Raw genomic sequence first — 22451 nt, forward strand, 5'->3', positions numbered from 1 at the left:
ATTTGTGTGATTCAGTTTAAAAAGACAAACAAGTATTTATTTTTACCCTAGGCTTTAAAACAACACAGCAAAGAATAAAAATAATTATTCATTACTTTTGGTGTAAGTAATTACTTACCAAGTGTCTCATTTCAATTTAGCTGAATTCAAGAGAAAGAATGAACCGATCAAAGTGTGTGACCTGCTACCTGTAGTTCAATAGTATAGACAAGCTTATTATTATGGTGCTGATATGACAATGGAAGGGGGAAGGAAAAAAAAAAAATAAACAACACACACAACAGGAGAATGGGCTGAAACAGGCAGTGAAGTTCACCAGGGACATGCACATAAATCACTAGGAGGGGTGGAGAGAGGAAGATGGAGAAGAGAGAAAATAATTGAGAAGAAATGAGTAACTACTTAGCAGAAATACATCAGAAATACATACTACTGACAAAGCCTTCAAAAGATTATTAAAGAAGACAGCTTTCCATCCATATCATGCTTCCTCCTTCAACGGCTGGTCTCATAAACACTGAAGAAAGCAAACAGATGTTTCCCAAAGGAACTATTGCAAGGCTAATAACAAGATTAGTAATAGGAAGCTCTTAATACCTGTACTAACAAGTTCCAGCTATCTCAGTCTCTCAAAAGCTGTGTGCCTACAAAACCAAAAATAAATGCAATAAAGAAACCTTCAGGTGCATAAGAATCAGGAATTAGCAAGTGTTTAATTTAGAAGGCATATTTACTAAAACAGTAAGAGGCATGGAGCTTGCATAGTAGGTAAATAGATAGCGGATTGGATGGTTTGAAGTGAGTCAGTCTTAACTGATAATGCAACACTAAGAACAAAATCCCATAAATATTAGCGGTGCTCACTGAGTCCAGCAACATCAGGGTTTCAATTAAAATGTCTGCTCAGGAAGACGAAGTTGTGATCATAAAGGTTCAATAAAGTAGTCAGGTACAGTGTCTTAACAACACTAAAGCAACACTCATTTCTAGATGAGATTAATTGAGGGAAGCTTATATGATTTGGTAATTAATAGCAGTAATATGTCCAAGCAATGAAGACAAACCATAACTAAAACTGTACACAAGCAAGAACAGAATTTTTTAAATGTACACTCATAAGAATTAAACATATAAACTTTTACCTGATGCAAAATACAATGTTTCTTTCCAATTACACAACAGTCTAAAGGCAAAGCTAAATCTTGGGGGGGACATGGGACCTTTAACAAATACTTAGTTCTGAATAGAAGGTCTCACCTTGTAGTTTTCCATAAGCAACAAGAGAGCCACTGAAAGTCACCCCGCCAATGTATGTGCCAAGGTACGCCACAATCTTGGTGAGGTTTGCAGCTGGATCAGTAGCAAAGTGAGGATATTCGATCATGTATTCTGCTACACAGGTGAGCACAGCAGCCAAACCAACCAAACTATGGAAAGCAGCCACTAGCTGAGGCAGATCTGTAATCTGGATGCGTTTAGCAATCGTCAAACCTATTGAGAGTTGAAGACAGGAGGGAAGTCTTACAAAACACAACTAATCTGTGCAGCTAGAAATCGATATATCATGGTTCAGTGTGCAATGAATACATGCACACACATGCCTGTTCCAATGGAAAAATTTGTTCTACACTAGAAATTGCTACGGCATTTAACTGAAAGCTGCATACGTGCATTTTGTACAATGAGGATATAATGGAAATTAGAGACAAGATTAAAGCATATCATGTTCTTAAAAGCTTCATTAAATATTGAGAAATTCAACATTTTCTGTTAAGAAAGCACAGTGTGAAAAAGAGAATTTGGCAGTATTCAGTCAGCAACTGAACAGAAGTATGAAGTTGGGCAAGTTCATTCACCTCTGCATACCCAGTTTCCCTAACAGAGATGATGTGCTCCTGCTTTTCCACCAGTCTCTCCATTCTTTACCGCATCCTGATGCATTAATAAAAGCCCTGGGACTTATGATTCTTTGTTCGCATACTTGCAAAATAACATAAGCAAGCCATAAATGTAAGTTAGTCAATTCGCCTGTGACCTATACAATATTTTGCATATATACAGCTTGCATAAGTGCACATATAGAACATATATTGTTAGTTTATAGTATCATACACATACCTATGGTACCACCGAGTGCCACTGCACCTGACATCTGCAACAACAATTCAGGTGAGGGTTTAAGGCCTCCAAGAGTTGCTGCTAAACCTCCTGCAACACCAATCATACCCAAAGCATTTCCAAGACGAGCTGTTCCTTGGGTGGACAGACCAGCCAGGGCACCAACACAGCATAAGCCTGAGCCCAGATACATCATCTTTAAAATAAGAAAAACATCAATATGCATACATGAAGTAGAGGCACAAAGTGCATAATCATTATCAAAATCTTTGATTATTACACAAAAGGGCAAATTTCTCCAGAATGTGTATAAGTCACCAGATGGCTTGTTCATAACTGAAGTAGAAGTCAAACTCTTGACTGTGAGAAACTGTTGTATGGGATGTGATTTCAACCAATTAATATGCGATATCTATTAAAGCTTTTTCCCCACTATATGAGCTTGGTTTATCTGCACTGTGAATACTAAACTTGCATCAAGCCAACTTTCCTCATCAGTTCAGAATAAGTTTTTCTTTAGTACAACCCCAAAGCTAAACTGTCCTGTTCATAAGCAAATTCCAAAACTATTCTTATAATGGTGCATCTGAACTCCTGTTTTCAAAAAGTATAAACAAGCTTAAATGAACTGAGCTATACCTGTCTAGATAACTAAAAAAACTCCATGTATTGCAAGCCCCCAGGATAAAGCTGTGTTTGGATTTGCTTTTTCCAAACACAAAAGGCAATACACGTTGATTTTTCTTACTATTAAATGCAAACAGAAGTCCGTCTACCATAAAAGGTGCTATAGGTACAATCCCTATACATCCCTCTGCACTGAAATCTCATCCCATCCAGATGTCATACCTACTTTAACTGTTACTTCAAGTTAAACTTTCAGAAACATTTAAACCAAAGACTGGTTTCTATAGTCACTCTAATATTTAAGCTGTAATTTAGGAAAACTGTCCAATAAATAACAAAGTACCTGCTGCTTGGAGGGGAGGACTAAAGCTTCTAAAACTTGCAGATTCAGCATTTGAGGTATGATTACAAACTTAATCAACTTCATATTGGCTTTGTAAGAATACATAGCTGACTAAAAGACCATGGCTAATTTGCTATTTACTCCTTAACAGAGTAAGCAGTGAAGAAGCATACCTTGCTGCGAACAGCGGGCTGAGAGGCACTAAGTTATCTTCTTACCTGTTCAATATTATAGCCGCCGTTGAGAGCGGCTGCATAGCCTCCTACAAATACACCACCAGGAAGTAGGTACAAGTAGTTGTACTCAGGAGGGTCTGTGGGACGTTTGAACATATCCAGCATTCTCTGTGTAACTAGAAACCCACCTGGCCAAAAGAAAGCAACAATTTTTAAAAAAATAAAATCTAAAACTAAGCATATGTCAAGCTATAAGAGAAATATTTGGTTAAACCATATTACAACACAAATTTAGTAACTGACCCTAATAAAGCCTCTGAAAAGCTAGTAAGCTGGAAAACCACCAGGAAACAAAGGTGTAATCAGGGTGAGATCCCATTGTCTTTTTTAAACTTTAGAGGGAATTTATGAAAGCCTGGAGGACTTGCTCTGGCTCCATACTCTACGCTGACTATAGGGTATGGATTAGTTTATGATCATGCTCTTTTCCCTGTCTACTCTAGCAAAAAATAGTATTTATAAGTCACATTGCTCACTTTCACATCTTTTTTTATTCATGAAGCTGGGACTTTTGAAGCTCGAGCAAGCAGAATTTTGTTCTATGCCACTAGTATATTTTTCAAGTGGGAAAAGGAATACAAAGACAAATGCAGTACCATCTTGGGGTATACAGGAAAAAGCTATTTTATATAGTCATCACCCAAAGGATACTGTAAAAGAAAAATGCACATTTAAACGCTTCCATAAAAAGAGATTATACCACAGGGTGTGTGAACTAGATACAGTAACTACCATGACATTTGGTGGGGGGTGTTTCTTTATTGATGAATGCTCTCAGATCCTATTCTGGGAATATTTCTGGAATCTGCACACTGTAAGAGCTAGAAGAATTAGAAGAATGACACAAATGCTTTAAGTTAGCCTCAGGGGGGAAAAAAAAAACAAAACCAAAAAAACCCAAACAAACAAACAAACAAAAAAAACCACCACCAAACAAAAAACTAACATTCATACCTGCAATATTGACTGAAGAGATAAAGGTTGAAAGCACTGCTAGACTTTGAGGAGTGTTTTCAGGGAGATAGTTTCCTCCCATCAATACCAGTCCACCAACTGCAGTTAGTCCTATTTAAAAGGGAAAAAAGCATTACTGAACCTTAAAAGGCTCTATACCTAGAGCAAGTTTCCTTCTACCTGTCAAAAAGATACCAGTCAACTCAAATTTTTACCCCTACTCTACATGTTACTATTTAAACAAAGGACTGCCATGATCTTTTTCAGCAATATAAACATGTTTCAAAAGAAAAAAAAAAAAAAAAAAAAGTATACGAATGTAGTTTTGAAGTAAAGTGCCTCAAGCACAGAGTCAGCCTCCAAGTACTTGTTTGATAAAAGAAACTTTGCTTTTAATAGTCAAAATAGATCAGACTCATGACCTGTCACATACATATATATACACACACACACAGATATATAAAGTCTTACATATTTATAAGGTTATGAATCTTACAGGTCACTTAAGATTTTATTCCCCCCCCCAAAACACATAGTTTGAGGAGAGGAAAAAAGAGAAAGCAGAAAACATGAAAGACAAGTTATTTTCAGGGCAACATTTTGTGAGGAAAGATGTATGAAAGGAGAGACTGCAGCACTCCAAGTAAAACAAGCTTTAAAGCAAACAGTTTAAGAGTTGAAAATTACTTATAAAAATAAGAAATACACAGCACCACATTTGCCTTTCTTTTGAAAAAACATACTCTTGGAAAGAGTATGTTCCAATTTATTTTCATAAATAGCAAGGACAACTCAGAGATGCAAAGTAGTACTAGGCTCTTTGGCATTTTAAAAGGCATACCAGCAGACTTTTGTCTAAAGTTCAAGTAAAAGGAGCGGTGTTTATTTTAAATAGAAAACAAGAAGTTGTATGACAGCTACTTACCTGAGATAGCATTAGTCACCGACATGAGTGGAGAGTGAAGAGCAGGAGTCACACCCCATACCGTATGGTACCCCACTATTCCAGCTAGGCCAAACGTTGTCACCATTTGTGTGAAAGCAGCATTAGGAGCTACGATGCCTAGTCCTAACATGCCCGCTAAACCTAGAAGAAAAGCACAGCAAAACTTTTCTGTAACTTTTCAATTGTTTCTTACATTTAAGCTCTGTACAAACAGGAGTCCAGTATTGAGCTAAAAGTAAAAAGGAGTTTTGTGCATGGACTTGTTTCAAGATCAGCTGGATCATCTTTGTCAACTACAAAGCTCTAAGTGCTAGCGGTTCTTTTACAACAGAAAATAAATCTATAAATATAATACCAACATCTTTGTTATGCATGCAGACAAAGCAGCAAGGATAGGTTTCTACCCCAACACTGGCTCCTGTCACACTCCTGTTCTATAGCAAAAATGTAGAAGAGTCACAATCATGTTGAGATACTACTTGAAAGACTCAGAGTGAGTATGAAGAACAGAGGTTAACATTAAGAATACTCAATTCATTAATTGCCTTGTGCAGAAGTTTGACACACACAGAATACCAAATGACAGGAAGAGCCAGTATTTATTTGTCAAAACAATGTCCTGTTCCCAATACTTCAGTAGATTGTGGGCATTTAAGTCTCATACAATACATTAAAGACTGAAGAAAACAATGGCATTAAATTGATTCTGCTGCAAAGTATGGGCACAGTCCCTAGCAGGAGTCCTTCAGAATTTTAAGTATTTTACTGATATTTAAATAAAGCCAAACACACATACATGCACACAGCATGAGTCAGCACTGTTTGAAATGTTAAAATTTTAGAAGTTTAACCAAAAGTATTATTTCCCCCTCTCAAAAGCAATTATTACACTACACTGATTTTGCACTAGGATACACTAGCCAGTTATTAAATTGAACGAGTAAAACGAGGAATCACTGAAAAGTATTAGCCAAATGAGGAACACTCTACACCAATTCTCCAACTTTGGAAGTTGCCTACCTGCTGTGTATATAGATGCACTAGTCATAGTTTTTCTAAAAGGTGTAATAGCAGCTGCTTTTTCTGCTTCCAGCTCTGCTACAGTCTTCTGCTTCATAGGGGCTCCTTGAGGAATGTTATTTGGTGGAGGTGCTGGGAAAATCACCTTGCCATCCTGACAAGAGATATTTACAGTTATCCCTAACATGGCAGATGCTTTATAGTTTGAGGAGTCTACTCTTCTTAATCCTGCAACTCGGATAAGTCTTAAGACCCTAGAGCCATGCCACAAGAACAACATCTTCCTTTTTCCTGCATCAGAAGTTTGCAAGACTAGATGACCAGTACAGCCTGACCAAATTAACCATACTGGTTTACACATTTTTCAGACAAGATTTAATATCAGTGTCCAAGAGCGCCTGGCAGAAACACAGCACAGGGCTTGAAAGCAGGAACCAAAACAAAGAGGGAAAGTTCCTTAAATGGAAAACATTTATCCAAAATAAAACAGGGTCTTGGAAAAAGCAAGTTCTGCTACAGATCTTAACTGTAATCAGTACCTGCCCAGACCTCAGCAAGGTTCCAGACATGATGTCTCACATTTCTTGTTGTTCTCCAGGCCTCTAGAGGAACAACTGCTGGAGCTGTCAGACCTAAAAGTTGTACATGCCACTTTAGTGGTCCGAGAGAGATGAAGTCAATTCAAGCCTCCTCCAGAGTAGATATTAATGAGCATTACAAAATCTTGGCAACATTATCCAGCAAAACTCAACAGAAATGAATACCTCTTACCAAAACCGCAGATTATTATTTCCTAATAGTTGCACAAGGAGAGCCCATACTGGCCCATGCCCCAAGTTTGTATTTTATTATTTTGTAATAGAGCTTAAATTATCCTGCATATTCTAGTTCCACCAGGTTTTTTTCTGAAGTTACTCTTATAAGAACAGAAACATGTATTTATTTAAAAAAAAAAAAAAAAAAAAAAAAAAAAAAAAAAGAACGTTTTTCTGGTCCTGTAGTAATGTTTCAAAAATGTTTTAAATAACTACGTTTTTGTCACACGAATACAACATGCAAATTTAATCTTTTTCCTATTTTTCAACAGTAGACACATAAGGTATTTGTTTAACCTTGAGAAGAAGACAAAAGCAAAGAGGTTTCCCTTCACAAAAAGGGACAGGGGAATATTCAGCTGAATACAAACACAATTACCCACACCCTCCATCAAGCAACCTCTGAAGTCTGTTGGCATGCAGTATCTTTGAATGCATTTTAAAGAGACAGCACTGATAAATGTAAAAGTATGTACTCACAAATTAAGAAGAGAATATTTACTGACTTACCTTCATTACTACAGTTCCTCTAATAACATGATCCAGAGTCCCATAATCAAATTCATCTTTTGGATCAAAGTAGAAGTTCTCTTTGTCAGGACTAATAGCCTTTAGGAGTTTGATAATATTATTGGAATACAGAGTACTGGCCTGAGTAGCCATTCTGCTAGGCAGGTCTGTGTAGCCAATGTGTGTAACACCCTGAAGAAAAAAAAAAAAAAAAAAAAAAAAAGTAAAAAATATTAAGGATTAGTTCAATCGCTGAAGAAGCAGCATCTCTTCCAATACATCCTTCTGGAAATATATATCCAAACTGTTTAATTTATTTCTGTTTTTAATCCCAACTAAAACTGTTACCTGCAGCTCTAACGTTATTAGCTGGAGGGAGGATTATTCGCAATCGTTACAAAATTCAACATGATCAAACTCAACACCTTAAATGCTATTAGCAACAAGCCTACAGAGAGAGGAGAACATATTGGTGCAAGAGCTTGTCCTCTCCAAATCCTACCATTCTCTCAGAATTTAGCTTCTTAAAGCAACCAGGTAACAGATGATCCTACCCAGTGCTTGGCATCTTCTCAGTCCTTCTGGAGAACATGCACTGGAGGCAACATTCTACATGACAGAGAAGCAAAGGGAGCTTCCTCAGAGCTAGCTAGCTGTGCAAGTAATATGCCCAGGTTCACATTTATGTAAAGATGCAACATAATATATCCACACTGTTTAAAGAATAAATGTGAGTATACCTGGCTATCAAGCTCTTGAGCTTTTAGAAGGTGTGGGAAGCTGAGGCTGTCATACACTCTTCATGCTCAAACAGGCTTGTGTTAAAACACTGCTCCTCGCAACTTACAGCTAAAGATCCATGCATGCTTCCAGGAACTCTGGCTTCTTAATGCAATGCTCCTGCATGCTACTAGTAGTTCTGCACTGCTGCTCTTTTCCACAGCTCAGTGCCAGCACGCTATATCCAGGGGTAATATTCCTCTGGTTAAAAGCACTCCATATAAATTCTTCATGGAAGTATCTGCTTATTTCTGTTCTACATACTCTAATTTCAGTTTTTAAGCAATGACATCAAAAGCCCTAGAAAACCACAAAGCCAAATACAATGCATGACTCATGACATACACACACAGCCCTGTTTATATTAAGGACAACCATGACAGCAATATGTCCTACAGGCTTCCTTAGAGCAGAATAATAACGGCATTATGCCCTTACATTACCAAATAACAAACTTGGAAATCTGCTACTTTAAATCTCATCACCCAGATTTCTATAACTGCTAGTAGATTTCTCACAAATACCAAAAATAAACCCCCCAAAAAAGAAAACAAGCTCTCAACTGAGCCAATGAACATTGGAGCAAAACCAAAGTAGTTAGCTCAGTCCAGGGCAAAATTGCTTAGTTTAATGTACCAATTCATGCTACTCCTAGTTTGGGTTACAAGTGGTTTGGATACTCTAAGGCAGACACACTCACGTTGGCAAAGCTAAAGACATATGAAGACGGCACCCTCCTGAAGCTGAAATTATACTGAGCTAAGCCAGAGACTTTGCACTGAAGTTAACACTGACATAGTCTTAACCTGTTTAGCTGTACCTGTGACAGGGATTGTACCTTCGGCTGGGGCTGCACGGCTAGAAGGCGCGTCCCCTGGGTGGTGGATAGGGGATCCCTCTCTGGAGGGTGCACCAGATAAAATTGAAGAAGGTGCCGCAAACCAACGCAGCCTAAGGGAAGGCCACCCTGACAGAAAAACCACTGGCCCTCCAAGTCATGGGGGTTGGGCAGGAGGCCAACTACTTCCTCCCGGGGGGAAAAAAAAATAAAATAAATAAATAAATAAATAAAAAAGTTGCAGAAACGACGAGCATCAGAAATGGCGGGGATGGAGAAAATCGGTAACGAAGTGAGGAGGAGGAGATGGAGCTGGATCGGTCGTGTCCTGAGGGGGAAACCGACGGAAGACTGCGCTGTGGCCCTTGACTCTAGAGCATGCAGCCGCGGACCGATCGAAGTGGAAGAACGATGTTCGCGCCTTGTGTGCCTCCTGGCACTGAGAGAATTCAGAGTTCAGAGAGTGACAGGGATTGTAACCTCCAGTTGTGGGAGGTGATGAGCAAGTCAAAGAAGCTATTGCTACTGCTGTCTCTTTAGGTATACCAAGAAACAGACATCAAACCACACCCTGAAATCAGAGACAAGCCACTGGACTTGGAAGTCTAAGAAATAACACTTCCATACTTACCAACCAAATTAACACTATACAAGGGTATTTGTTTCTTTAAAAATCTTCAAATTGTTATACATAGAGATGTTAGTGACCAAATGCAAATCTAAAGGATTACTTAAGCCTACATAGCAAAATCAGCTACTCATTTTCAGCACACAGTTTACAAAATACATTTTAAAAAATACATGCAGAGAATGATCTGCAGACCAAAACACTCACCTTATGAACATACATTTCTCCAGGCTTTGTAGTCTCAACGTTTCCCCCTGCTTCTGCAGCTAAATCCACAACAACTGAACCTTCCTTCATTGATTCAATCATATCTTTCTTAAACAAGATGGGAGCTTTTTTGCCTGACAAGACAAGGCACAGTAAGTTAAACACAAAATAAAGCTTTTATCTGTAGAGCTCAGGAGATGAGTTCTTCCCTTCTCTCTCTTGCTAAACCTTATTTTTGTAAGCAAAATTTTCAACTAATTGGTACCTAGGATGAAATGTCACAGAGGGTTTGTTTATACAGGCAGAGAGAAGAGATGCCAAAACATCTTGCACCCAAGCATATTACAAAAAAAAAAGTATGCATGGGCAGTCTAACAAAGATGCTGACAAGTCCAATTTTGTCCTCAGTAAACAGACAACATCCAATCTTACAATTCAAGTCATAACTGGGGAGAAAAAAAAAAAAAAAAAAAAGAAACTCCACATCATAACTTATTAAAAGACACATGTTGTACAATACAAAGTACTAAAACCTAAGTTCTACCTTACTATGTTTCAATTACAAAAGACAGTACTGTTTCAATTGGACTTGTTTCAGTGCACAAGCTGCATAGCAGAAGTAGCAGTGATGCAATAAATATGCAAGAGAACTATATATTCTTACTTTATTACTATCTACTCCTTGTTTAATAAGTCAAAGACTGCTAGTTTGTGAAAACAAAAGTTGTAAAAAAAGACACACACTTTAAAAACAGTCATTTATCAGGGAAGGGAAAAGGTACATGTTCACACAGAGATAATTCATTAACACCTCTGTTTTCACTGCAGGCACAGCTCCAAACATGCCAACTTACACAAGCTAAAGGAAAATTAGTATCTTGCATGTAAAACATACCTGGAATAAGTGCTGTAGTGATGACAATATCAACATCTTGGCACTGTTTGGCAAAGAGTTTCATTTCAGCTTCAATAAATTCTTTGGACATTTCTTTAGCATAACCACCTTGTCCCTCTCCAGATTCCTTTAAGTCTACTTCCAAAGGCTCAGCACCAAGAGACTTGAACTGTTCCAGAGCTGCAGCTCTAGGAAAAGAAAATTGGGGGGGGGTGGGGGGGGGGGGGTGGGGTGCGTGTGTGTGTGTACAGGGGACACAGGACAGGACACACAACCACTACTTTAAAAGAGATCCATATTTAGAGGCAGCTCAATCCACCATGACTTTTCTGGTCTTTTTAGTAGTAGTCTTCTTCAGACAAGAGATCTAAAGCTTATTCTAGGATTAAGGAGACCATAACTAACTAAAGTCCTCAACTTTCTGTGTTTAGTGAAAAAAAGTAACTGCATCACTAATTTTAAGTCCCTAATGAAGATACTTGGATAAGGAATGAAGGCAGCCTAAGGAATGAAGGCAGCCTACAGTTTCCTGTACAGTCAACAGTTGCTCCGAGAAGAGACTCAAAGCTGGGAGCTTAACTATTGACTAATGCTACTCACCCATTTCTCTTGTCATGACTAGGTAAGTCTACAGCCCAAACTTAGATGCCTAAGATAGGTGATAAATACACAGCCTGTGGCCCTGTCTTTAATCTGTGAAATGGGAAACACCAGCAAGCCTGTTTTTCCACAGGGATTTTTTTTTTTTACAGTTATCCTGTAAATCTGTCATTTATTTTGCATCATGCGATATCACAGTAAATAATGATGGACTAAATTCCAGTGTGAGGTGAACATTCACAACATGCAGAGGATTTAACACAAACATTCTTGCACATCAAGATAAAAGTATACAAGGATGCTTAAAGAAGGGAATTTTTAAAAAGTCTGAAAAGTTTTAGACAGATTTTGATCATGCTTTTAAGAAAAAAAAACTCTTTCCAGTTTGTTTTAAGGCATATGCAGATTTTCTAACAAACCAGAGTGAAGGTTTTTTTCCTATTGCACATCATAAACCTGAAGATATATTAATTTTTATTCTTTCATATTAGATATAGTTAATTAACACTAGATGCCACTTCTGCATAAAAACAAACACATATAAGTAATTTTAATGCAGATATAATATTCAATTTGTATGTGCTTAATACAAGAAGGCCATTCAATAGAAAAAAAAAAATCGAGTTTGCAGTTCCTGTAGCAATAAGAAGAAAAACGTTTGTGGTCTGTAATTTTCCCAGTCTATTTCTCTAAAAATGTCTATGGGACAAAATAATCCTTCTGAACATAAAGAAGAGACCCCAAGACAGCAGCATTTAAAGCAGCTTCAACTGCAGTTCCTGATCTTTCATCTTGAGTTTCATATATAAAATAACTCGATCTCTTTCTTTCCTTCAGTAGATTGAAGAAGTGTGTCTCCAAAGAGTTCCTAGCTGGCTTCTCTGGGATCAGGAGAGTAGATGTGAATGAGAGCAGCTATGAACCTGGATCAAGCAAGCTCTAGATGATGGCATACAGATTCTTTCTTTACTATTCTTCCCCGTGTCCCCAAGAACTGGGGAGACATGAAACTCTGGACAAAAGCCCTAACTTTCTCATTTTCATAAAGCAATGATTTTTTTATTCATATAGTTCTGAATGATTTAATGAGATGGACTCTTTGGAAGGTTTGGTTGTTTTGGGGAATAAAAAAAAAATATGGAGAAATAATGCAGGAATAAAAATGGTATCAAGGGAATTGTGATTCAGTGCAGTACAAGTGCTTTCACCTGTAATACAGCTATAAACTACTTAATCTTAAAATAATTTTAGATTGCTATTACCATTTCACATACCTACCTAGTATCAAATCCACGAACAACTGCACCCATTGATTTAGCTGCTCCTGCAGAAGCCAGGCCAGCAACTCCTCCTCCAATGATCAAGACCTAGAATGATACCATCATCATGCTTGGAGCATAAACTAAAACTAGAGCTGGTTAGAAAAGCAGCAGCATTATACTGCTTTCACAACAGCAGATATGCCTCATTAACCAGCAATTTGAACAAGTTACCTTTGTAACACAGAGCCAAAAATGATTTTGGTAAAGCTGCCCTGTAAATGTAACAGTTTAAAAGCTGTAACTGCTAACTTCACTTATCTGAAAGCAGATTCATCGGTAGCTAACAGTTTATGTAAGTAAATACAGGCTTTTCTACTTAATTTCTCTTCCTTTTTTTTTCTTCCCTAATTCTTTTACTTTCATTTCTCTTCATCCCAAGCCACCTGCAATTCCAATCAAGCAATCCCTTCCATCACAGTCTTCAACACACCAGAAATCTCAACATCTCTGACTTTTCTTAACTGCTTCCTTACCTTTCCCCATCTGGGAAGAACAAAACAAAAACAAAAAAAATCCATCCATGTATAGCTAGTCTGAAGTTTAAAACTAAGCAAGCTTACATAAAACTCAAATTATTCTATTGTTAAAAACAAAAAAAACAAAACAAAACAAAAACAAACAAAAAAATCTACACTACAGGTAGTGAACAAAATTGGTATGGGAATAACTGTATGGGTTTCCAAAGTCTCTAGAACTAGCCCCAAGGCAGGAAAAAAAGCCTTTAACATGGGTTCAGCAGTGGTTAGCTGTGCTCAAGAACTCACATAGTCTTCTGCCACAGTATTTGTTTAATTGCACATACCTTCGCTGGAGGAACTTTACCAGCAGCTGTGATCTGACCCGTGAAAAATCGGCCAAAGTGATTTGCTGCCAGTACCACAGCCTTATAACTGTCAAGTAAGGACAAACGCATATCAGTATTTTCCCAGGCTCAGCGCGATTCCATTCAGGACAGCAATCAAAAGGATGTACATTTGACCATAGCATGTGTAGGATGAAGCAAGTTTAATATTTTACTATTGAGCACAAGTTTAATAATCTTTCTGTCTTTGTTCATATTTCTTGCTTTTTTTTTAATCATTGAATGCATTTTCAGAGAGAACTTTTGGACTGCAATATACTGGATGTCCACAACTATTCACACTCTCAAATAAAATTTTATATGAATAACAAACGCTAACTTACCAAAAGTTAACTTTGTCATCTTTGAACCTACCTACAAAGGCTGTAACCTGAGGCTTGTTAGGGAAGGAAACACGAACAAGCAATTGCAAAACCCAGAGTAATTTTGCAGTAAACTCACTTAGACAAGCAAGCACACATTCAAAAAAGATACCCTAACTCTGCAGAGCTATATGGCTTAGGGCAAGTAGCTTAACCTTGCTGCTTCTTTTGCCCCATCTGCTTTTTAGCCATCATAGAATGAGCAGCTGGACACCAAGTAAACATCAGTAGAGATATCTGAAAATGCAGATTAACATGCAATTATGTCTTTTCTTAACAACTGTCCTGGTTTGAGCTGGGATAGAGTTAATTTTCGTCTTGGTAGCCAGTATGGGGCTGTGTTTTGGATTTAGCATGAGAACAATGTCGATGATACACTGATGCTTTGGTTCTTGCTAAGTAGTGCTAAGCTGTCTCTAAATAGGTGCTAAGTGCCGCTCACACTGGTCAAGGACTTCTCAGCTTCCCCTGCTCTGCCGGGTGCACAAGAAGCTGGGAGGGGGCACAGCCAGGACAGCTGACCCAGACTGGCCAAAGGGCTATTCCATACCATGTGACATCATGCTCAGTATATAAGCTGGGGGAAGAAGAAAGAAGGGGAGACATTGGGCATGATGGCGTTTGTCTTCCCAAGTAACCGTTACGCGTGATGGAGCCCTGCTTTCCTGGGGATGGCTGAACACCTGCCTGCCGATGGGAAGGAGCGAATGAATTCCTTGTGTTGCTTTGTTTGCGTGCACGGTTTTTGCTTTGCCTATTTAACTGTTCTTTTTTATTTTACTTCAATTATTAAACTGTTCTTATCTCAACCCACGAGTTTTCTCCCTTTTACCCTTCTGATTCTCTCCCCCATCCCACCGGGGGGGGGAGTGAGCGAGCGGCTGTGTGGTGCTTAGTTGGTGGCTGGGGTTAAACCACGACAACAACAGTGCACATTTTCTTGCATTTTTACTAGCAGTGTTGTAGTTCAACAGTCCCATTCCACTCTCTTTCCCATCCCTAACAGGGACATATGGAGATCTAAATACCATAAAACCAGTTTTAATTTAAAATACAGCTTGTAGATTTTATACCTTTAAATACATTATGAATTCTTAGGATATTTTAGTAAAATTACACAGAACAAAAACACAGAGAAGCAACCAAACATATATGTTGATAAATACTACTGGTGTCCACAAAATAATCTGGCAGCCTTCTTCCAACAACATCAGATCCCAATGACAGACAATCTGTATTCAATCTGTCTTAAGGATATCTTTGAGCCTGCTCTGATCTAGTTCAGAGCAAAGAGGCACTAGACAAAGCAGTCCAGGAATTAGAACAATTGCCTTGAATTTTTGTTTGTTTGTTTTTAAAAAGCCCTCCTCTGATCTGCTGCAAAACTGACCATTAGAAACTTTAAAAGTTGTTTAGTACCTCCAACAGCTTCATCCTGCTTGAAACAGCTGTATAAAAATAGACACACAGAATTGGTTTAGATATACCCAACGGTTAACAGTTGGACTCGATGGATCTTAAGGGTTTTTTCCAACCTTAATGATTCTATGAATATCAAAGTGCATAGCTTTTAATCCAGCTATACTTACTCAAGCTAGAGAGAAGGAGGAAAAAAAAAAAGTATAAGATTCATACCCAGCAATGTTGGCCATGGAACTAAGTGCATCATATCCCTGAGCAATGGTGACCCGTGGAACCTGATCCATAGCCAAGACAGTAGTCTTTTTTTCTGCAAGTTTTTTCAGGAGGTCTGGATTTTGTGCTGGGTAGATAAAACTAATCAGGGTAGCCGCCATCTTAAAAAGATCTGCCTCATGTACACCTAAAGCCGAGTTATATATAGGAGCCCTCACCTGAAGAAAGAAAGAAGTTTCCAAATTAATTAGTGGAAATAAATCAGTGCACACTCCACTTCCTTTCTCCCAGCTTGCAGTCTGTCTATTCCCACCCACAAAGTACATGAGGAAGGAGCATGTTAGTTTACACAACTAGACTGAGTAACTGCACTTCTTAGCTGCAGTCCACATATTAGAATTAACTCTAGGCAGATGGGTGACAGAGCAGCAATAGTCATCATACACTTTCAGAAAAGTTCTGATGACTTCTAACCAGCAGTTACTGGCTTTTATGACAGACAGCTGCCCCAAAACCAGCCATTCTCAGGCAAAATGATTACTGAACAGATGTGCCAATTAAACTCTACAGGCTAAGAATCACTAATTAGTTTGCAATGCACCATCACATACAGGGAATTTCAATCATGAAGTCCAATAGAAACCCATCTTTATCTGTATTCATTTCTTAGAAATTTCTCACTTTTCTTCAAAAAGAAACCTACTTAAAAGGGTTGTTCACAACCTAGTGCACAGAAATTCTCTGTTCAATCCTGACAGAATAACTCCATATAAAACGTTTAAAAGGAAGCCTCAACATCAAGTTTAAGGTCTTTTTTTTTTTTTTTTTTTTCTTCTTTCTTCAGGACTCTGCACAACCTAATACCTCTCAAGCAACTTTACTTTTAGTGGTCTTCCCAGACCAGCTACAACTCCTCTAGTTACAAGTACTTCTGAAACACACTGTTGCTGTGAAGCTGTTGGATGTCTTACTGAGAAAAGTTAGAAACCTGCATCTTCAAAATTCCAAGAAACTTTCTCTGAAGAGTAACTTGAGTTCTATGTTACTACTCTTAGAGCAAAAGTTTCTTAGAGCAGGGATCTTGTCTGATTAGAGTCTGGAACTAGTCTACCTCACTCTAGAAAACACACCTTCTCCAAGGTAGTTAAAAACTTGATAAGAAGTTATCCTCTATTTAAAAAATTTGACCTATATGTTTCTCCAAAAAGAATGTGGTAGGAAATATATTAATAAAGCAATTACTTTGACAATCAGATCAGAACCCAGGACTTCCTTGGTTCCCTGGATCTTTGCTCCAACTTCTCTGTAATGGTCATCAGAAAATTTGGAAGCTTCTCCAGCACCAGACTCCACCACAACACTGAAGCCTTGTTTAACCAAGGCTTGAACTCCAGCTGGTGACAGTGCCACTCTCTTCTCATTCTCAAATATCTCCTTGGGGACACCTACAGTCAGCTGCTTATAAGGAATTCCTGTAAGAGTGGCAGATAAGACAGCATTAGTTGCACTAAAGATTATTGAATTGATATTAACGGAACTCTTCAGTGTTGTATAGTGTTGTAGAAAAAGTTAGTCGAAACTTAGCACTAGCAGCTTAAGCATTAATAGCTAGAGTAAATAAAGCCTATAGAACACTGTACATGAACTGCAACAACCATATTACAACATGCTGAAAAGCTAACTACAGAACTAGCCGAAACTGACCTAAGAGGATGTAAAACAGGATATAGAACCACTGTATATTGTATAAGATGACCACTTAGCAACCACTTAGTAACAAAACAACAAACAAATCAAAGCAATAACAAACAAGAAGATCCCAGACCTTAATATTACTATTGGTCTGAACTGTCACGTGAGGGGTGGGGAACTTAGATTGTAAGGGTATAATTGCCCAGGGATTTCTTGGTTCGGGGTCTCTCTTTGGAGGCACCCAGCTTGAGCTGTAGCGCTATTAATAAAAAGGACTTTATAGAAGAATCTCTTTTTGGCCTATTGATTCAACAGAAACATAGAGTTGAACCTTGTTATGGTGGCTAGCATGCGTAATTTCCATAACAATAGACACATGCAGACATGTCACACTAGCAATTCTCCCTCCTCAGGGATGAGGAAGCAGAATGATATTTTCTAGCAGCGCAGTTTACATTTCCTTAAATTATACCATCTTTTTAGAAATCCCTGTTCTCTCGGGCATCAGCAGGTCAGCACAATTAGCCACACAAGCAATAACAAGTGTTTGGTGCAGTTCATACCCATCTGAAATTATACAGTTCTGATTGTATAAATCAGAACACCAATTATACGATACACAGTGTTCTGGTGATAATACATTCTAACTGGGGTAAGAAGAATTTAAATCCCTCTCTAGTTACTTCAACTTTACTGTGAAGAAATAAACAAATGAGCTTGAACGCCTGAACTGCATTTTAACTGAACATGTTTTAAATGTCTATCAAAACCAAATTACAGTTGTCTCAGATCATTATTAATGAGCGTACCACAAAAGTACATTGAAAGGCACAATTACATTGATAAGGTACTCCAAGAGTTGCAACAGAAATGAAAAATGTGAATTCAGGAGTAGTGGAAGAAAAATGGAATATCTGTCTACTAGTTTGTTCAATTATACTTCTCTTCAATGTTATCTCCTTGTCTTAACTTGTTCCGAGCTCTACTAAATAACACCATAAAACTGCAGAAGATGCCATTTACCAGTTTTAGCTTAAGGTTTCAAATTACAAACATCTAACTTTCTCAGATATTAGACTGGAAGCCTGCAAATTGTACATGAACAGTTAAACTCCTCTGATCCAATCAAGCATTTAAATACATTATTTATAAATACACAGACTCAGGCAGAATAATAGTATATCAAACTACCACATTGATTCAATTACACTAGACAGCATGCAGTCCAGCACCCAGGCCCAGTTCTGCACCAGCTTTCACTGACATCTATCCGCAACAGCTTTGACTGATATCTATCCAGAATTTAAACCTGGATTGTGACATTTATACATGAGAGACCTACACCACATATACATTAATGAAATATAACTTGAGCAGCCTAAGCAGTCACTCATATTAAAGGTCAAGCAAACACACACACACACACACACACACAAAAAACCCCACAACATACCACCAAAAACCACAACCAAATACACACACAAAAAAAGGATGAAAGGCTTGTTTTAAATTACAAATCTGCTTTTAATTTGGCCACCAATACTATGCATTTTGCTACAAAAATTGTACCAGAGTAGTAATGTGTTGCATGTTTTAGGAAGGCCTCCTTTTCACTTTTTTTTTTTCCTGTTTGTTTTTTAAGATAGAAACAAGCAAAACAAAGCCAAAAACATTCCAGGTGCTTAAAATTGAACATCTGAAAATGTATTTTCAGAACATAAGTTGATAGCATCATGAGAGTTGTTAATCTAAAACAATAGAGTTGCTAAGAACTGGAACTTAAATATCTACCTGTACTTGTCAGTCTTCTCACCCATTTAAAGAAACCTAATGACTGAACACATCCAACAAGACGACAGAATGAAAGATCAAAGTGACTTCTAATTATTTTTACTTTCTTTTTTTATTTTAGCTTTCTCTTTGAAATTAAAATAATAAAATGGTAAGAAATAATTTGAAGACACGAGTGTTTTGATATTAAATATGTTGGAGAACATTTAAAATTCTTGAAATTACAAGACAAAATCAGATTCAGAAAAACATGCTTTAAAGGAACATGAAGTCATAACAGAAGCAAGAATGCACATATAAAACAGAACCACAAAGGTAACAATGCTTTGCAAAAATGTGCTTCATCAGCATACACCACATCTAAGCATCACCATGCAACTCAAGGCATCCCTATCACAGCAGCACTAGCCACTTGAAAGCTATGGTAACTGTTGCTGTTACTCATACAAATTACCCTTGTCATTTGAAGAGAACTTTCCCCTCACCTTTTCTCCTAATTACTACACAATAAAGTCCTGCTTCTGATTTTCATTAAAGAAACTCAGTAGAAATGAGCTCTCTGGTCTTTTAAAAGCAGAAAAGAAACTTAGAAGATTTAAATTTGTTAGAATAACAGAGATGAATCATAATTTCAGAAAGGAAGTATCTCCAGGACAGATGGCAAAAAGCTTCTCAAGAAGCATTGAGAAAATAAAAACTGGAGTACTACCTTCCCTTTCTCCTTTTGGAAGTTTTTGCAGTGCACAAATGCAGAGGAAGGAAGGAATAAATTATAGCATATAGGGAATAGAAGGATGACTTCACCCATTTTTAAAAAGGGTAGAAAGGAGGACCCTGGGAACTACCGACCTGTCAGCCTCACCTCTGTGCCTGGGAAGATCATGGAACAGATCCTCCTAGAAGCTATGCTAAGGCACATGGGGGACAGGGAGGTAATTCAAGACAGCCAGCACGGCTTCACCAAGGGCAAGTCCTGCCTGACCAACCTAGTGGCCTTCTGTGACGGAGTGACTGCATCAGTGGACGAGGGAAGAGCTACGGATGTCATCTACCTGGACTTCTGTAAGGCCTTTGATACAGTCCCCCACAACATCCTTCTCTCTAAATTGGAGAGATATGGATTTGATGGGTGGACTGTTCGGTGGATAAGGAATTGGCTGGATCCAGAGGGTAGTGGTCAACAGCTCAATGTCTGGATGGAGATCAGTGACGAGTGGGGGCCCTCAGGGGTCCGTACTGGTGCCAGTACTGTTTAATATCCTCATCAATGACATAGTGGGATCGAGTGCACCCTCAGCAAGTTTGCAGATGACACCAAGCTGAGCGGTGTGGTTGACACGCCTGAGGGACGGGATGCCATCCAGAGGGACCTGGACAAGCTCGAGAAGCGGGCCCGTGTGAACCTCATGAGGTCCAACAAGGCCAAGTGCAAGGTCCTGCACCTGGGTCAGGGCAACCCCTGGTATCAATACAGGCTAGGGGATGAAGGCATTGAGAGCAGCCCTACAGAGAAGGACTCGGGGGTACCGGCAAATGAAAAACTGGACGCGAGCTGGCAACGTGCGCTCGCAGCCCAGAAAGCCAACCGTATCCTGGGCTGCATCAAAAGAAGCGTGGCCAGCAGGTCAAGGGAGGTGATTCTGCCCCTCTACTCTGCTCTCCTGAGACCCCACCTGGAGTACCGCATCCAGCTCTGGAGTCCTCAGTACAAGAAAGACACGGACCTGTTGGAGCAGGTCCAGAGGAGGGCCACAAAAATGATCAGAGGGATGGAACACCTCTCCTATGAGGACAGGCTGAGAGAGCTGGGGTTGTTCAGCCTGGAGCAGAGAAGGCTCCAGGGAGACCTTATTGCGGCCTTCCAATACTTAAAGGGGGCTTATAAGAAAGATGGGGACAGACTTTTTAGTAGGGCCTGTAGTGATAGGACAAGGGGTAATGGTTTTAAACTAAAAGAGGGTAGATTCAGACTCGATATAAGGAAGAAATTTTTTTATGATGGGGGTGGTGAAACACTGGAACAGGTTGCCCAGAGAGGTGGTAGATGCCCCATCCCTGGAAACATTCAAGGTCAGGTTGGACGGGGCTCTGAGCAACCTGATCTAGTGGAAGATGTCCCTGCTCATTGCAGGGGGGTTGGACTAGATGACCTTTAAAGGTCCCTTCCAACCCAAACCATTCTATGATTCTATGATTCTATCATTTGTTGGGTAGTATACAACAATTATAAGAACTAGGCCTTCCATAGTATCTTACTAGGTCCAAATTGATGTTTTTATTAACAGGGAAAGTGATTAGCTCCTAAGGCCCAAGTTTAAATGACAACTGATGCTTCTGATTTCTTTTTTGTTCACTTGATTTTGTGTGAGGTACCAGAGTAGAAGAGTAAATGGCTAGGTAGGATGGGACAGGAACATGCACTCGCTATATGCAAAATGTGTTTTCTCATTTATTTCTTTCACATTATTACATCTTGCATGCAACAAAAATAGGTAAAATAAGTAAAATTTTTTCAGATAGAAAGTATTTGTACCTTCTTTAGTAAGCAGAATGATCAGAGACCAGTACTGAGGACTACATCCTCTTCCAGTGCTTTGAGAGATCAAATCCAAGCTAAACATTCAGCAAGTCTCATTCATCTCTCACCTTCTTTCCTCCTCTGTCCCACTACCAAATTTCTAGCAACCAGTGAATATAGAAGCAAACAGATGTCAGTTTGCCATCCTTCAACTAGAACAGGTATACGACATTTTTCAAGCAAACTACCCTGAGTTATCACATCATTTAATACCAAAAAGGAGCAGACTGCAAAGAAAAGATCTATGTTAAAACTTCAGGACAGGATATGATAAATAATATGTTTGAAGGAAGCTATACTATTAACACAGAATACAGATTTGGTTTGTTGAATTCAGCAATTTCAAAGTCATTATTTTTGAAAGGTTGAAATCTGGAATTATAAACTTAGGATCTTGATTTAGGTTTTGAGATAGTACATTTGCTATCCTTGCCATGGGCTTAGAACTGCGTGAGGGAACAAAGCTTCCAAGTTGCCTTTCTAAGCCTCTATGTCAGATAATCTCTTTAAGAACTGCCTTGGGTATGTTTTAGTAACTTACTGCTTTATGACATCAAGAACGTTTTCCAAAAACAGACCAAGTTACACATACCTTGAGCACCTTTTTGAGTCACATGATTTTGAATGTATTGTTCATTGAGTAGGAGATACAAAGAATCAACACAAAAAGGATTTTGCCGCTATCAAAAGTA

General features: G+C 38.6%; 1 protein-coding gene across 1 annotated transcript in view; it reads right to left on the bottom strand.

Annotated features, from left to right (window-relative positions):
* The window catches only part of LOC309601579 (NAD(P) transhydrogenase, mitochondrial-like), a 65981-nt gene that overhangs the window by 39087 nt on the left and 4443 nt on the right, over window positions 1-22451 (bottom strand). The window contains exons 3-15 of the mRNA XM_082334676.1: window positions 16941-17170; window positions 15699-15916; window positions 13642-13729; window positions 12796-12884; window positions 10918-11105; window positions 10023-10156; window positions 7570-7761; window positions 6245-6398; window positions 5204-5365; window positions 4279-4389; window positions 3307-3452; window positions 2119-2314; window positions 1258-1491 (exon numbers count right to left, since the gene is read on the bottom strand). Of these exons, the coding sequence (XP_082190802.1) occupies window positions 1258-1491; window positions 2119-2314; window positions 3307-3452; window positions 4279-4389; window positions 5204-5365; window positions 6245-6398; window positions 7570-7761; window positions 10023-10156; window positions 10918-11105; window positions 12796-12884; window positions 13642-13729; window positions 15699-15916; window positions 16941-17170 (2142 nt within the window). The remainder of the gene's footprint in view (window positions 1-1257; window positions 1492-2118; window positions 2315-3306; window positions 3453-4278; window positions 4390-5203; window positions 5366-6244; window positions 6399-7569; window positions 7762-10022; window positions 10157-10917; window positions 11106-12795; window positions 12885-13641; window positions 13730-15698; window positions 15917-16940; window positions 17171-22451) is intronic.

This window comes from Platalea leucorodia (genome assembly GCF_965183815.1).
Source record: "Platalea leucorodia genome assembly, chromosome: W".
Taxonomy (NCBI): domain Eukaryota; kingdom Metazoa; phylum Chordata; class Aves; order Pelecaniformes; family Threskiornithidae; genus Platalea; species Platalea leucorodia.